An 18350-nucleotide genomic window follows, 5' to 3' on the forward strand; every position below is an offset into this window, starting at 1 on the left:
GCAGTTTATGAAGTCATCTACATCTGTCCTTGCCAGGGAAGTTTTCATTTGTTTTAGCCAATCTGGCCACATGATCTGGCACTCCAAAATTGCAAAATCTGCTAATTAACTCTTGGCATTTTTCAATGTGTGTTAACCCTTGCATCCTCCAGTATCACTTGCATTCCTGATGCTTGTGTGCAAGTGGTGATGTCTAACCTCCCTAAATTCCCATGGTGGCCTACTACAAAACAGAGGAATGCTGGTAGTAGGAGAGCTTATACTTTGATCTGGCCTACAGTTTCTACAATTCTCTGTGAAATTCGTTTTTTTTTTTTGGTTTTTTTTTGTATGCTGTGTTTAGGGTAGATTGACTACCAGGCTCCAGGAATTTTTCTACTTCTGGGTTGCTCCCTGTGCTGAGCATACTTAGGACAGCTATTATTCCAGTGTCAGAGATTTGAGCATTATTTTAAATGATTATCTATTGTCTGACTGACCAATCAAAAAGAAGACTTTTGTCTAAAAACAAGAAAATAGGCTGCAACATGAACAGATGCATAAAAAAATTACCATTGCAGTATAAAATAAGTTATTTTGAAATTTTCTGTTGCTAGGTTTGACCCATCCGCTTCATTAGACTTCTTGTGGGCATGTGTTCACATTCCTCGTATATGGCAAGGAAGAGACCAGCGCACACCACAGGTACAGAGTTATCTAGCTGCTGTTTCTTCTAAAACTACCCCGTGATTTGTATTAGAAGCATTTTGCTCTTGTTTTTCATCCAGAAAGGGCGTGAGGAGTTTGTACTGCATCTGAAGCCATCAGAGCTCATCTGTCTTGTGGATCTTATCATCACAGAGGCTGAAACTAGGAGTCAGGGGTCTGACGAGGCCTCCTTTCCACTGATCCAGTCTCGTCTGCCCTTACTAATTAACTGTTGTCATGGGAACCAGGAAAGCATCAGAAAAGTGACAGAGCATTTAACCAACTGTGTAAAACGCTGGGGAAACAGGTAAGGCTTTCAGGCATATCAGAAAAGATTGCAAAATATTGCTGCTTTCTGTACTTGTGTGTTATACTGCTCAGATTCACTCCATCTGCTGTCACTGCAAGCTTTACTATATGCAACACGGCTTTATTTGGATTGTCAAGTTAAACACATTTGATGCCTGATCCTCTGTATAGATTTTTAGACTTTAAGTGCATGATCTGAAAGGTCAGAATAAATCCTCTAACGCAACGTTTATCTCTCTAGCTCTTTGGGGAAGCACTGCCGAGACTTTCTTCTGCAGTTGTATTTGCAGCTTCCTGAAATGATCAATCCTGTTCCAGAAATCTTACTGACCAGCGAGGGAGCCACAGACAGCAACACCTGTAAGGTAAGGGATCTCTCTTCTATATGTAGTGAATACAGTAACATCTTGAAAGAAGGGCCATGTGATTTGTTTACTGGTCCTTTAAAAGTAAAAACAATATAGATGTGCACTTGTTGGAAGTCTACTATATCTGTTTCTGTAACTACTATAAATACAGTATCTCACAAAAGTGAGTAAACCCCTCACATTTTTGTAAATATTTTATTATATCTTTTCATGTGACAACACTGAAGAAATGACACTTTGCTACAATGTATAGTAGTAGTAGTAAATTTGCTATCCCCTCAAAATAACTCAACACACAGCCATTAATGTCTAAACCGCTCCGTCCAAAAGTGAGTATACCCCTAAGTAAAACTGTCCAAATTGGGCCCAAAGTGTCAATATTTTGTGTAACCAACATTATTTCTCTTTTGTTCATTGACGGACACAGCTCTTCATTTTCATGACCGGGGTTATGCTGCCCCCTACAGGAATAGGACACTTGGCAGAGATAGCTTGAGCACGCCTATGGGGCAGTCCCTGGGCATATACTCCCACTTTCTGCTATAGGTATTCAGTTTTTTTTCTGCCTAGTCAGGAGTAAGGACCTAGTTCATTTCTGGGATCTCTGGTCCTAGCTATTTTTTCTTTTGAAATGGAATTTTTTCATCCTTTTATTATTTTGTTCCTGTGAGAATCTACAATCAAGTATCGGACTGAGTGACGAACTGGAAAATCTAGAACCTTAGGGTCCCACCAGTCCGGCCAGCGAGCGCGTGCAGACCGTAGCTCCGCACTAGGTCGGCCGCTACATAGCCCCTCTGGACAGGGGCTGGGGCTGGCTTGCAAGGTAAATGTCTCGCAAGGGCGCATACGAACTGGCTTCAGCCTGAGTCGCAGCGTTTCCTCCTGGCTGACAGCACCCACATTACGATGGAGCGGTGTCCTGTCTGGAGCTGTACCCACACTGTTCCTGTGTGGTAAGTAGCTGTCCCCCCCCCCCCCCCCTCTACCCTTGCTGGGTTTTGGTGCCAACGTGGGACCCTCCCTGGGATGGTGGGATCCCCAGGTTCCCCTCCTTCCCACTCGCATCCCCCCTTTTTCCAGCTCTGTGGTCTATGTGGTCTGTGGCCCCCATCTGCTGCTCATCCTCCCCGCCTACCTCCCCCTTGGGGTGGGCTTGCCTTTTTGTGATGCGGAGATGGGGGGGGCGGGGGGTTGGGGAGCGAGCCGCCAGCGTTCAAAACTATCACTCCTCGTGGGGGGGTGGGACTGGTTGGGGCTCCTGTCTGGGCCTCCCTCCCTATTGGTACAATTTTTTCCAGCCTTGTGACCCCCCCGGAGCTGCGTGGCGCAGCCATCTTCTTGTAGCCTGCTTAGCTGCTGATCGGCGGCCATGTTTGTGTAGCCTCGGCGGCCATTTTCCTGTGGTTTCCCATTGAAAACAGCAGCGCCCATGTCTTTGGAGCTCAGATGGGCGATGATTCGGCGGTGGAAAGTCCTCGGCCTCTAGTGCTTATAGCCAGACAAGTCTTTTATTGATCGCCGCGCACTGTGCTGAAGCTTCCTGTGAGCTGTCCGGAGGTGGTGAGTGTCTGGGCCTTGTGTTGCGGACAGTGCGGTGCCCCTTAAAGTTTGTTTTTTTACACTTGTGGTGCAGTTTTCCCTATCCATTATGGAGTTACTGAAACATGTTTCACCACCTGATCTACTCTGAGGATGCGGGGCCCTCCGTGGCCCCACAACTGGCGGCATGGATGGCAGTCCTGGAGTCCTTGGTGTCCAAAATGGATTTAGTCCTGGGCAAATGGGCTACCAAAAAACATCCCCTGCCTTCACCTGCTTCCTCTGTCTCTTCAGATCCGGGGGCCAAATCGGCCGCCGCGGATGCCAGTTAACCCCCCTCTCTGCAGTGGTCCTGCTGATCTGCGGACTGTTGCCAATAATTCAGACTTGCATGACCCTAGGCATCAAAGTTCCTCGGATATCTGGGAGCACTCAAAGAGACACAGAGACGGCAGGTAGGATGTCACAGAATGCATCCTTTATTTAAACAATGAAGAACTTTTTATAGAGAGAAAAAAGGGGAATTCCCTTTTCAGTAGATTATACATAGAACTGATACACGAATAATAGTTTCAACAGTTTACCATTACATGCTTCAAGTTACGTAGGTGCATGTAAGCTAATAAGGCATAGTTATAATTGGCATTACATCAGACTTGTTCTAAGGGTTAAGATGAGGCATAATTGGTTACTTCAATCAAACTTGCTCTAAGGGTCAGTTTGACCATAAAGCGTAACGTCCTGGAGACTTTCAAGGACATTTACTTAGATAGGCTTTTTAATTAAGCTGAGTCTAGGATTTTAGTAACAAGATGGAATTTAAGGAAAAAAATGGAGGATAGATATTCCTTCACGGACCAGGCTTTGAAGACAGCCTTGTCCGATCTTCCGTTCGTGGGAGATCATCTGTTTGAAGCTTCCTTGGATGACATCATCAAAGGCCTCACAGGGGGAAAGAGTACTCTTCTTCTTCAGGCCTCCAAGGTTAAGGAGTCCCGTCACAGACGGGGACCCTCCTTTTCTGCTCACAAGCAGCCTTTTCGTTCCTCAGGATCTCAGGACAAGGGATCAAAATCCTTCAGGGCCTCCAATGGGGGTTCCAAGAAGTCTTGGTCGGGCAAACCTAGAGTGGGATCTGCCAGTCCTGCAGGCAAAAATTCCTCCGCATGAAGGGGCACCCTCATCCGTATCAGGGGTGGGGGGACGTCTTTGCTGTTTTCCGGTCCCGTGGACCTTCCTAATTCAGGACAAGTGGGTCCACAAATTAGTTCAATGCGGCTACAAAATCCAGTTTCGATCACGCCCGCCGGCAAGTTTCTTTCCTTCCAACCTGCACTTATCCCCAGATCGTCCTACAGGATCTCTCTGGGCCAGTGCAAAACTTATCTCAAGGAGTGATTGTCCTGGTTCTGATGTCTGAATGCTTTTAAAGTTTCTGTCCAAACCTGTTTATGGTTCCCTGGAAGGAGGGCAAGGTGCGTCCAATTCTAGACCTAAAGGCGCTGAACTGCTTTGTGCGGGTACGAAGTTTCGAATGTCTTCGAATGTTTCGAGAGTCCATTCGCACAGTGGTAGCATCCCTACATCACGGGGACTTTCTCGCCATTGACATCAAGGACGCTTGCCTTCACATTTTCTTCTGTATCGCCCATAAGCGCTTCCACCACTTTGCCGTGGCGTTAACCTTTTGGTTTCGCCTCCGCCCCTCGGATTTTCACATAAGTGTTGGCCCCGGTTCTAGCATTTCTGTGTCATCGGGGGGATTGCGATACTGGGGTACCTAGACAATCTTATTTTGCAAACAGAATCTTCACCTGCCCTGTTCGCCAACTTGGGGATCACTCTGCAAACGCTAAGGGAGTTTGGCTGGATTCTGAATCTTCAGAAGTCTGCTCTGGTTCCGTCCACGAGCCTGGACTATTTGGGACGGACTCTAGACTCAGCCTCGGCCAGAGTGTTTCTCCCGCTGGCAAAACTTCAGAAGTTGCAGGAGGCGATTTGGCTTCTGCTGTCCAGCAGACGGTCGTCTCTTCACACTTGCATGCGGGTGCTAAGCCTGATGGTGGCTACCTTCAAAGTGGTTCTGTTTGCACAGTTCTATACAAGATCTCTGCAAAAGGAGATTCTGGTGAATTGGAACAAGGATCCTTAGTCTCTAGATAATCTGATTATGTTGAGCCAGAGAACGAGGGGGTCCCTGGCTTGGTAGCTTCGCTCTCCGGCACTTCTTCAGGAAAAAAATCCTTCCTTTCTTCCCCTGTACTGGACGGTTGTCACCACGGATGCCAGTCTATCTGGGTGGGGAGGCATCCTCGGCACAGATTGTGCTCAAGGGGTCTGGACTCTAGAGGAGTCCAGGCTACCTACCGATCAATGCACTGGAGCTCTGAGCGATCAGGCTTTGCCTGGATCATAGGACAGTTCATCTCCAGGGATGTCCAGTATGGATTGAATCGGACAATTCCACGGCCTTTGTCAATCACCAACAGGGCATGAGAAGTGGGTTCCAGTTATTCTAGTGGCTCCAGACTGGCCTCGCCAATCTTGGTATGGCTGGTCGCCGATGTTCCTTGGAGACTCCCTCTCAGGGAAGATCTGCTGTCTCAAGGACCGATCTTCCATCCTGCTTTACAGTCGCTGGCTTTGACGGCCTGGCTGTTAAAAGCCAGGTGCTGAAGGATAGAGGGTTGTCTGATTCTGTGATTCCTATGCTTTTAAAAGCTAGAAAATCCATAAAGGCTTACCATTGTACTTGGAAGATGTTCCATGCGTGGTGTGAGTCTTTTGGGGTTCACCCCCGCTCATTTTCGGTGACTCGGATCTTTGCTTTCCTCCAGCGAGGGGTCGAGCAACGTTTGGCCTTGAGTACCATCAAGGGCCGGGTCTTCTTTCAAAGTCTGATGGCTTCACACTCCTTGGTGCGTACTTTTCTCCATGGAGTGAAACATTTGCATCCCCCAGTGCGGTCTCCATTGCCACGTGTTGTCCCAGAAGGTGGCCTTTTTGGTGGCTATTACTTCAGCGCACAGGGTGTCTGAGCTGGCGGCGCTGTCTTGATGTTCACCTTATCTGGTTGTTCACAGGGATAAAGTGATTTTTCAACCATGTCCATCGTTCCTTCCAAAGGTCATCTCCGATTTTCATCTGAATGAAGACATTGTGTTGCCTTTCCTGTGTCCTAAGCCTGAACGTCCAAAGGAAGCTGCTTTGCATTCCCTTGATGTAGTTTGGGCAATCAGGGTGTACTTGGCAGCTACGGAGTTGTTTAGAAAGTCAGGCTCACTGTTTGTCCTTACAGATGGACCTCGCAAGGGGCTAGCTGCTTCTGCTGTGACCATTTCCAAATGGATTAGGCAGACTGTGGTTCAGGCTTATTCTATTAAGGGTCAGGTTCCTCCTTTCCCTGTCAAGGTGCATTCTACTTGGGCGCTTAGTGCCTCTTGGGCCTTCCGTCGTCAGGCGTCAGTGGTGCAAGTTTGTAAAGTGACCACTTATTCGTCTGTGCACACATTCACAAAGTTTTATAAAGTGGATGTGATAGCATCTGCGGATGCTTCTTTTAGCCGAAATGTTTTGCAGGCTGCTGTTTAGAGGATTTGTCCTCTTTTGTTGTTAGTTGAGCTCCATATTACCTGGTTGGCTATGTTTAGTCTTTGGGAAGTTGTTTTTTTTTCTGCTGTTCCCACCCCTCATGTTTGACACTGCTTTGGGACGTCCCTATGGTCCTGAAGATGAAGATTTGTGTCTGCCAGTGAACGAAAGAGAAAATGGGATTTTTGACTTACTGTAAAATTAATTTCTCTGATGTTCATGGACGAATACAGCACCCGCCCCTCTGTGGAGTTGGGTTGTTTTCTTCGGACACTGCTTGTTAAAAAACTGAATACCTATAGCAGGAAGTGGGAATATACCCCCAGGGTCTGCCCCACAGGCATGCTCAAGCTTTTCTCTGCCTAGTGTCCTACTCCTGTATGAGGCAGCATATCCCTACGGACATGAAAATGAAGAGCTGTGTCGGTCAATGAACATCAGAGAAACTGTAACTGACTGTAAGTCAAAAATCCAATTTTTCCATCACTGCCTTAACCCTCTTGGGCATGGAGTGCACCAGAGCTTCACAGGTTGCCACTGGAGTCCTCTTCCACTCCTCCATGATGACATCACGGAGCTGGTGGATGTTGGAGATCTTTTGCTTCTCCACCTTCCATTTGAGGATGCCCCACAGATGCTTAATAGGGTTTAGGTCTTGAGACATGCTTGGCCAATCCATCACCTTTACCCTTAGCTTCTTTAGGAAAGCAGTGGCCATCTTGGAGGTGTGTTTGGGGTTATGTTGGGATACTGCCCTGTGGCCCAGTCTCCGAAGTTAGGGGGATCATGCTCTGCTTCAGTATGCCACAATACATTTTGGAATTCATGGTTCCCCTCAATGAACTGTAGCTCCCGAGTGCTCTTTGTACTCCTCACCTGGTTGCCGCCACACACACACACACACACGCTTGACGCCATCTGAACCAAAATACGTTTATTTTGGTCTCATCAGACCACAGGACATGGTTCCAGTACTCCATGTCCTCCTTCTGCTTGTCTTCAGCAAACTGTTTGCGGGCTTTCTTGTGCATTGTCTTTAGAAGAGGCTTCCTTCTGGGATGACAGCCATGCAGACCACTTTGATGCAGTATGCGGCGTATGGTCTGAGCACTGGCAGGATAACCCCCCACCACTTCAACCTCTGCAGCAATGCTAGCAGCACTCATACGTCTGTTTCACAAAGACAACCTCTGGATATGACGCTGAGCATGTGCACTCATCTTCTTTGGTCCACCATGGCGAGGCCTGTTCTGAGTCTTGTTAAACGGCTATATGGTCTTGACCACTGTGCTGCAGCTCAATTTCAGGGTCTTGGCAATCATCTTCTAGCCTAGGCCATATTTATGTAGAGCAACAATTTTTTCAGATCCTCAGAGAGTTCTTTGCCATAAGGTGCCATGTTGAACTTCCAGTGACCAGTATGAGAGAGTGAGAGCGATAACACCAAATTTAACACACCTGCTCCCCATTTATACCTGAGACCTTGTAACACTAACAAATCACATGAGATTGGAAGGGAAAATGGCTTATTGGATCCAATTTGGACGTTTTCATTTAGAGGTGTACTCACTTTTGTTGCCATCGGTTTAGACATTAATGGTTGTGTGTTGAGTTATTTTGTGGGGATGGCAAATTTACACTATCTAAACTGCTGGCAACAAAAGTCAGTACACCCCTAAGTGGAAATGTCCAAATTGGGCCCAAAGTGTCAATATTTTGTGTGGCCACCATTTTTTCCAGCACTGCCTTAACCCTCTTGGGCATGGAGTGCACCAGAGCTTCACAGGTTGCCACTGGAGTCCTCTTTTACTCCTCCATGTCGACATCACGGAGCTGGTGGATGTTGGAGACCTTGCACGTCCTCGACGATCCGTTGGAGGATGCCCCACAGATGCTCAATATTCTTGGCCAGTCCATCACCTTTACCCTCAGCTTCTTTAGCAAGGCAGTGGTCGTCTTGGAGGTGAATTTGGGGTTGTTATCATGTTGGAATACTACCCTGCGGCCCAGTGTCTGAAGAGAGGGGATCATGCTCTGCTTCAGTATGTCACAGTACATGTTGGCATTCATGGTTCCCTCAATGACCTGTAGCTCCCCAGTTCCGGCAGCACTCATGCAACCGCAGACCATGACACTCCCATCACCATGCTTGACTATAGGCAAGATACACTTGTCTTTGTACTCCTCCACCTGGTTGCCGGCACATGCTTGACACCATCTTAACCAAATACGTTAAACTTTGTCGCATTAGACCACAGGATATGGTTCCAGTAATCCATGTCCTTAGTCTGCTTGTCTTCAGCAAACTGTATGCTTTCTTGTGCATCATCTTTAGAAGAGGCTTCCTTCTGGGACAACAGCCATGCAGACCAATTTGATGCATTGTGCTGCGTATGGTCTGAGCGCTGACATGCTGACCCCCCCCCCCATCCCTTCAACCTCTGCAGCAATGCTGGCAGTACTCGTATGTCTATTTCCCAAAGACAACCTCTGGATTTGATGCTGAGCATGTGCACTCCACTTCTTTGGTCGACCATGGCAAGACCTGTTTTGTGTGGAACCTGTCCTGTTCAACTTTTGTATGGTCTTGGCTACCGTGCTGCAGCTCAGTTGCTATGTAGAGCAACAATTCTTTTCTTCAGATCCTCAGAGAGTTCTTTGCCATGAGGTACCATGTTGAACTTCCAGTGACCAGTATGAGAGAGTGAGAGCGATAACACCAAATTTAACACACCTGCTCCCCATTCACACCTGGGACCTTGTAACACTAACGAGTCACATGACACCGAGGAGGGAAAATGGCTAGTTGGGCCCAATTTAGACATTTTCCCTTAGGGATGTACTGACATTTGTTGCCAGCGGTTTTGGCATTAATGGCTGTATATTGAGTTATTTTGAGGGGGCAGCAAATTTACACTGTTATACAAGCTATACACTCACTATTTTACATTATAGCAAAGTGTAATCTCTTCAGTGTTGTCACATGAAAAGATATAATAAAATATTTACAAAAATGTGAGAGGTGTACTCACTTTTGTGAGATACTGTATATGTGTGAAATATATATATATATATATATATATATATATATATGTATATATATATACACACACACACACACACACACACACGTGTATGTATATATATATATATATATATATATATATTTTATAATAATTTTTAACCCACTGGTGCTGATAAATAGGAAGAAAGAAGTCTTCCTCTAATCGCACCAGCTTCTCTCCCTGATTCTCCACCTCATGTACTGTGATGAGCAGTGAAGAACATGTTCTCTGCTCTTTATCCCAACTACATAAACCGGTATTCACCAGAGATCAGCTGTGATCCTGAGGATCATAGCTTTTCTCTGTTTCATAAATGGACACCTAAATCACAGCAGGTCCTGTGAACTGCAGATAAACAATACAGTCTGGACCAGAATTACCCATCCTGTGATTGTACAATAAAGGAGTAGTACAGTGAAAGAGCATCCCCCTTATCTGTCCTGACAGTACTGTGGCAAGCAGTAAAGCCAGGCTGGCTCCTAGTGCTACCTCTTCCTCTCCACCTCTAGATTTCTTTCATTGCTCTCTCGCCCTTCCACCTGCTGATAATATATAGCATTTGTTCCTTTTTAAGCTGGCCATACACTAGTATGTTTTCAAGCTTTTGTACGAAAATCTCTTGACAGTTGAAGACTTGGATGTCATTCAACAGTACTTCAAAATGTCATTGGCTTTTAACATTTATTTTTGAAATGAGTGTAGTTTCATGAATGAAAATCACCTTCTGTATTTCCTATTTTAATGCATCAGATGGATGGCCTAATACACCGATTCATTACCCTCCTGGCTGAAACGAATGATTTGAAGGATAATCGAATGTCTGAAGCCAATTTGGCTTGTCGCAAGCTTTCCGTGGCACATCCCATCCTGCTGCTCAGGTACACACTTTGCTGAATAGAATTGAGTTACTGTTGAGTGGACCAGACATGAATGCCATGGGATAGTCTGTGGGCAGTGAAAATCAATGAAAGCCTAGTGCTAAATTATACTTACTACTGAAATTATTAATTGCACTTTCATGGCTCTTTTCTTCCACCTTGGAAAAGAAAAGTGCTCAGTTCTTCCATAAACAGTCAGTGTTCATGGGGGGGAATCCCTCCCGCAGCACTATTGTGTTTTGCCAGTGGGGAGCCTTCCCTGCCGACAGAACACAACGATCACTGCTGGCGGCTATAGCTGCTGGCAGTGATTGCATGAAAGAAATCTGACATGCTGGTTGTATTGAAGTTGATCAATGGATCAACTTCAGTACAAGCCTGCCCATAGATAGATAAATAAATCTCTGCTGAATTGGCTGAGATTCGATCTATCCATGTCTGGCTTTAGATACAGATACTGTATATGTATGACATCCTAGAGTCCTTCGACACTGGACAAATGCGAGTGTACCTCTTGTCTGTAGCAAAAACAAATACACTGTAGTTAGCTGCTCTCGGCAGGATTATCTAATTACAGTTTATTTTATTTCACAGGAGTTACTAAAGCAAGCCTGAAAATGGAAATAAACATTTTTTAGCTTTCCCCCCCCCCCCTCAAATAATGCTTTTCTTATTTAAATGCTGTTAAACTCCTTATCATCCCTAACCAGCACTAAATAACCAGCACTAAATAACATCTTATCTCTTCCTTAACCACTTCAATACAGGGCACTTTCACCCCCTTCCTGCCCAGGCCAATTTTCCCCTTTTAGCGCTGTTGCATTTTGAATGACAATTGCGTGGTCATGCAACACTGTACCTACACCAAATTTATGCCATTTTCCCCCCACAAATAGAGCTTTCTTTTGGTGGTATTTGATCACCTCTGGGTTTTTTTCCTTTTTGCTAAACAAATAAAAAAAGACTGAAAAGTTTGAAAAAAAAAAAAAAGTTATTTTGTTTGTTATACAATTTTGTAAATAAATACGTTTTTTCCTGCACGGATGAGCACTGATGAGACTGCACTGACAGGCACTGATGGGGTGGCACTGATGGGGTGGCAGCGGCACTGATAGGTAGCACTAATATGCAGCATTGGTGGGCACTGATAGGCGGCACTGCTGGGCACTGATAGGTGGCATTGATGGGCACTGATAGGTGGCATTGATGGGCACTGATAGGCGGCACTGATGGGCACTGATAGGCGGCACTGATGGGCACTGATAGGCGGCACTGATGGGCACTGATAGGCGGCACTGATGGGCACTGATAGGCGGCACTGATGGGCACTGATAGGCGGCACTGATAGGCGGCACTGATGGGTGGTACTGATGGGCACTAATGGGCACTGATAGGTGGCACTATGGGGCAATAATGGGCACTGGTGGGCGACACTGATAGATGGCAATGATTGGCACTGGTGGGCAGCACTGATAGGGAGGGCACTGGCGGGCAGCACTGATGGGGAGGGCAATGGGGGGGGCCCTGATTGCCATCGCTGTTGGCCATAGTGGGCCGTTAAAAATGCCCCTCAAATGCCTATGCAGGGGCATTGCACAGGGTTAAGAACATGAAGTGTTAGCTTTGCTTCGCTTCAACGTCACTTTGCTTCAAAATTGAAGCCCCGTGTCAAGTCAGGAGACATTTGAAGCCTTGCAGCATAGTTGCGGTGCATTAATACAATGAGAATTATAGCTGGTTGTTAAGGAGCAGGCGGGAAGCCGGCCTCTGCGTTCTCAACAACCGAGGAGTCATTAGCTATTGGTGATTCCCTACTGACAGCTGAAAGAAAAAGAAAAATGCTGGTAAAAAAAAAAAGCCAAAATTTAGAGAAAAAAAAGAACAGCGTGAGATCCCCCCAAGACCATACCAGACCCTTATCGAAGCATGCAGCCTGGCAGATCAGGAGGGGGGGGGGCAAGCGGAAGCCTCCCTCTTCCCCTCCCCCCTTCTGGACCATACCATGCACCCTTCACCCGAAGCACCTTGTTCCCATGTTAATAGGGAAAAGAGCCTCTTCCTGACAACCCTGGCTGGTAGTTGTGGGGGTCTGCGGGCAGGGGGCTTATTGCAATCTGGAAGCCCAATTTACAAAGGGGCTCCCAGATCCTGGGCCCCCTTCATGTAAGTATGGGGTACATTGTACCCCTACCCATTCACCCAAAAAAACAAAAAGGAAGACAGCTGATGACTCATCGTTGTTAAGGACGCGACAGTCGGCTTCCCAGGCTGCTCCTCGGCAATCAGCTATTGTAGGCGTTTGTGGTGCGGTTTTAACAAGCCAAAAGTGCTTGTCAACCGCGCCGCAAGCGTACATAGGGCGTTTGGGGGGAGCATTTTTAATGCTCATTAAAAGCTTATAAACCGCACCTATTGCTGTGCATTAACGATATAGGAGTGTTTGATAAGCATCAGTATTTTGAGCAAGTGTGAACGAGCCTCAAAAAAGGTACAAATTATAATAAAATAAGTATCTTATATTACGGCTGGGTCTGCACTGGTGCCCTGCAGTTTGGATGTAGCATAAGTGTATGCAGGATTTTCTTGTGTTTTAACCACTTCCCGCATACCGACATACTTGTACATCGGCTTGCAGAAGTGGTTGTACTGGGATGATGCCGATACTGTTTATTTAGAGCCGGCGGTCAGCTTTCAGGGGATAACAGCCGATATCCCAGCGAGTGGGAGGGGACGTGTGTCGTCCACGTCCCCCTCCCCCCCGCCTTCTGCATCTCAACTTGGATACGCGTGCAACCAGCCGCCATGTCCGCCCGCTGGTTGGAGTCCCGGGCAAAGCTGGATTTGGCTTTGATCAGGTCTCCACTGTAGTAACCCAGAATCGACCTTGTGATGTCACTTCCTGTTTACTCGGCTGCTAACGGCGCCAAAAAAAAAAAAAAACTGTCAGTATTTAAAAAGGCAGATTTCGGCATTTTGAATACTTTGAATTGCAGTGGAGGGGTCAATGGTCTTTTAGAGACCCCCGGTCCCTCCATAAAGGGTACCTGTCACTGGCTGTTACTGTCACAAGGGATGTTTTATATTGCTTGTGACAAAAAAAGTAAAATATATAGGAAAAAAATGAAAATTTAGAGCGTCCCCGTCGCCGTGAGCTCGCGCACAAAGAAAATGCATACGTAAGTCGCGCCCCCAAATGAAAATGGTGTTCCTACCACATGTGAGGTATCACCACGATCGCCAGAGTGAGAGCGATAATTATAGAAAAAGATCTCCTCTATAATTCTGAACTGGTAACCGTTAAAATGTTTTAAAGGGTCGCCTCTGGAGATTTTTAAGTACCATAATTTGTCGCCATTCCACGAGTGTGCACAATTTTAAAACCTAACATGTTGGGTGTCTATTTACTCGACGTGACATCATCTTTCACAGTTTACAAAAAAAATTGGGCTAACTTTACTGTTTAGTCGTTTTTAATGCAGTGAAATGTATTTCTTCCCAAAAGATTGCGTTTGAAAGGCCGCTGTGCAAATACCTCGTAACAAAAAATATTTCAGTGACTGCCATTTTATTCTCCTGAGTCTTTGCTAAAAGTAATATATATATATATATATACAGTGGGGATCGAAAGTTTGGGCACCCCAGGTAAAAATTTGTATTAATGTGCATAAAGAAGCCAAGGAAATATAGAAAAATCTCCAAAAGGCATCAAATTACAGTGCATTAGACATTCTTATAATATGTCAACAAAAGTTAGATTTTCTTTCCATCATTGACACTTTCAAACTAACAGAAAACAAAAAAATGGCGTCTGCAAAAGTTTGGGCACCCTGCAGAGTTAATATCTTGTACTGCTCCCTTTGGCAAGTATCACAGCTTGTAAATGCATTTTGTAGCCAGCCAAGAGTCTTTCAATTCTTGTTTGAGGTATCTTTGCCCATTCTTCCTTACAAAAGTCTTACAGTTCTTTGAGATTTCAGGGCTGTCTGTCACGCACTGCTCTTTTAAGGTCTATCCATAGATTTTAAATTATTTTGAGGTCAGGAGATTGTGAAGGCCATGGCAAAACCTTCAGTTTATGCCTCTTGAAGTAATCCCCCTGTGGATTTCAAGGTGTGTTTAGGATCATTATCCATTTGTAGAAGCCATCCTCTCTTTAACTTCAGCTTTTTCACAGATGGCATCAAGTTATCATCCAAAATTTGCTGAAATTTTATTGAATCCATTTTTCCTTCTACTCGTGAGATGTTCCCTGTGCCACTGGCTTCAATATAACCCCAAAACAGGATTGATCCACCCCCATGCTTAACAGTTTGACAGAGGTTCTTTTCATTAAATTCTGTGCCCCTTCTTCTCCAAACATACCTTTGCTCATTCCGGCCAAAAAGTTAAATTTTAACCTCTTCGGTCCACAGAACTTGTTTCCAAAATGCATCAGGCTTGTCTATATGTTCATTTGCAAAGTTCAAACGCTGATTTTTGTGGTGAGGACGTAGAAGAGGTTTTCTTCTGATTACTCTTCAATGAAGACCATATTTGTACAAGTATCTCTTTATAGTGGAATAGTGTACCACAACTCCAGTGTCTGCCAGATCTTTCTGGAGGGATCGTGCAGTCAAACGTGGGTTTTGAATTGTTTTTCTCACAATCCTGCGAGCTGTTCTGTCTGATATTTTTCTTGGTCTTCCAGATCTTGCTTTAACTTCCACTGTTCCTGATGACTGCCATTTCTTAATTACATTCCAGAGGATATTGACATCTGAAAATGCTTTGCTATCTTAATGCCTTCTCCAGCATTGTGAGCGTCAACTATTTTCAGTTTCAGTTTTCTAGACAACTGCTTAGAAGATCCCATGGTGCTGATTGTTGGGGCAAGGTCATATGAGTCTGGGCATTTAAAACCTTTGAGATTGACATCACCTGGTCTTCCCAGACGATGATTGGGTGGCCGTTTCTTCAGAGCGCATGCGTCAATGACATCATCGGCTGCATGCAATGTAAATATCTTCTAAACAGCTCAAGTTTAGGAGATATTTACAGTACCTATAAGTAAGCTTTATTAAAGGCTTACCTATAGGTAAAAGTTATGAAAGTGGCTTTACAACCACGGCAAAACGTGAGATCTAATAGAATTCTGTGGGACTGTGGCTAAAAACACAAGTAAAAAGCACAAAAAACAAGCAAACATTTTGCTGTAGCCAAACCAAAGCACACCACTGTGAACCTGGCCTAACAGTTGTTTTCAAAAAATATTGTAACGGATCAACCGCCACCCCGACCGGGCACCTCCATTGACGGATGCTCCTAGCGCTTCACGTGAGCTCCAAGTACTCCACCAGACACCATAACCACTTCAGACCCCACGAACCCCCGCAGCTTGGTTGGGGTCTCACCATCTCCTACCCACCCTGGACCTACGACAAGGCTCCAGGTTCCAGTGGGTGAACCTCTCTTTCCCCAGAGTGCAGCAGGAACAAGCTCTTACACAAGCTTAGTGATTATCCAAGGGAGTATGAAGGACATAGCAATCCCTTGTAGCATATTCCCCCCAATGAGAGACAGGACTCTAGATTGAGAATGAAGTATAACTCAACTTTATTGAGCAAGAAACAGACTTTTATACAGTTTTCACCCACAAGGTTACAGCCCAGGTGGACCTTGTTGAAAACAGGCCTTGACATTCACAATCCAATGAAAACAGAGTTTTACACTCCCATACAGTGTACACAAAGATATACATGGAATACACTATGTAAGTTGGTATTAAATCTTCATATTTCTAAATGAAAATATGGTTGACAAATATTACTGTCCCATCTGAAGCAATTCAAACCATTAAGTATCTGCTCCTCACCTCCAGTGACGGTGATTACCGTCACAAATATCTAATCAATTTTTTCTAATTTTTTTTTTAAATTCTTTAAAATGTTTTTCTCTTACGTCCTCTGACAGAAGCAGCCCTTCCAAGTTTCATCACAGTTGGGTAATGGCGCTCTTTGCAGGAGCAGGCTAGGTAGTGAAACGTCATAAAAAAAAAAAACTTTAACTAGACACACCTTGTAGGGGCTGTCCCTTCAGACATTACCCCCAGACTGATAGAGCTTACTAATTAGTTTCTTGCTGCCTAGCTTAGGAGTAGGACCTAGTTTTCCCTGCTGGGACTCCGGTCTCAGTTTTTAATTTTCTTTGAGAAATGTTTTTTTTTAATTTTTCTACACTCACTATCACTAGCTAGTGTCAGGGGGATCCTCCTGGTTAACTACAAGCGACAGTCAGGCTTCGCACTGGATAAGCTAGATCCATATGGTACCCCAACTTGGCCTACGAACGTGTGCAGGTTGTGGTCCGCCCAGGCCTCGCCATGACGGTGCCCCGACGGATGGGGACGAGCCTGCGGAGAGCATCTTCGCCGGGACGCGCCAACCTGGAACGCCCTGAGTTGCAGCGTACCCCTCGTGGCTTACAGCACCCCCACTCAGCGTGGGAGGCGAGCTGTATCGGAGCGGAGCCTGCGGTCCATGGTATGGTGAGTGATGCTACCCCCTTGTCCCTGGGACAGTCCTCTGAGGGGGGTGATGTGGGCCCCCTCCTGGGGATGTCAGAGCTGCGGTCTCTGTGAGTTCCCCTGGCCAGTCAGGACGGATACCACCTCCCTGCTCCATATGGGGGAGCTCTAGCGGCGTCCACTGCGGGGAGGGGGGGGGTGTACGGCTCCTACCTCGTCCTGGGGGGTGTCCTGTGGTGGATTCCTGCGGTGGCCAGGGTCCCTGGGCTCCTTATTGCTGGCGCCTTTTTGACCGCCATTTTGGGTTTGGGCAGCCTGGCTGCATCAGTTTAAGGGCAGCGGCCATTTTTGCCCTAGGTGCGTGCTTTTGCGCCATCTTGGATTTGGGCAAGCCGCATAGTGAGGGCGGCAGCCATTTTACCTGTGCTTCCCCTATACTTTCTATTGGCCCCATGTTTGTATGGCTCAGGGCACTTCGGCCTCTAGTGATGTTGGGTCACTTCCTCCTGCCATTTTTGCTTGCTGCAGAGAAGCTTGGAGAGCGGTTTGTGCTTCTCTCTCAGGCACAGTAAGGACATTTTTGGGTCTTTTGGGGCATTTCCTCACTCATTTCTTTGATCAGTTTATCTGCTTATAAAAGGGGGACTCCAGTGGCAGCGCGGGATCGCGGTGCAGACCGCCATTGCGAATTTAAAGGGCCAGCGTTCCTTTTTTATATCATTGCTAAAATGAAGTCCCAGAATGACAATTTCCCCACTGATCTGGTGTGTGCTTCCAGGACCTCCGGATCACCTTTCCTAGCATCTTAATCTGCAGCCATTGAAGCTTTGGCGTCCAAAGTTGATCTTGTCATGTCACAAGTTCCTATTCAAAAAAGGCTGATGCTTCTGATTCAGAGGCTAATGTGGTTGCCACAGACACTGCCCTCACTGAGGGATCCCTTTCCTCGCACTGTGACGGTGAGGAGGATGAGTCTCCTCTGCAGCGTGGGAACGCGCTTTGGTTGAAGCACTTGTTCGCTCCGTTAGGGAGACATTGAATATTGATGATCAGCCCACCCAGTCAGAAAAGCGGGTTGTCTTCGGCTCCCGCAAAGCCCAGAAGTTGCGTCAGGTTTTCCCCTGCCCCGCGGAGTTTCACGATATCGTGAACGAACAGTGTCGACGCATTAAGCACGTGCAAGCGGTGCCTAAGCGTTTTCAACGCTGCTATCCTTTTGCGGACCCAGTTTCCAATCGCTGGACAGTGTCCCCTAAGGTGAACCACACTGTTTGCAGGTTAAATAAATCCACGGTGGTGCCCGTGGAGGACTCCCGGGTGTTGAACCCGATGGAAAGTGGAGTCACTTTCCCTCCACATGTACTTTGTTGCGGGCTCGCTCCTCAAGCCTGTGTTTGCTCCCTTGCTG

At 46.2% G+C, this 18350-nt stretch overlaps 1 protein-coding gene across 1 annotated transcript in view; it reads left to right on the forward strand.

Moving 5' to 3' along the window:
• Positions 1–18350, forward strand: part of INTS1 (integrator complex subunit 1) — a 385650-nt gene that overhangs the window by 196297 nt on the left and 171003 nt on the right. Inside the window, exons 37-40 of the mRNA XM_082260644.1 lie at positions 597–684; positions 768–994; positions 1238–1361; positions 10313–10440. Coding sequence (XP_082116770.1) covers positions 597–684; positions 768–994; positions 1238–1361; positions 10313–10440 — 567 coding nt within the window. The remainder of the gene's footprint in view (positions 1–596; positions 685–767; positions 995–1237; positions 1362–10312; positions 10441–18350) is intronic.

This window comes from Pelophylax lessonae (genome assembly GCF_965119305.1).
Source record: "Pelophylax lessonae genome assembly, chromosome: 6".
NCBI lineage: Eukaryota > Metazoa > Chordata > Amphibia > Anura > Ranidae > Pelophylax > Pelophylax lessonae.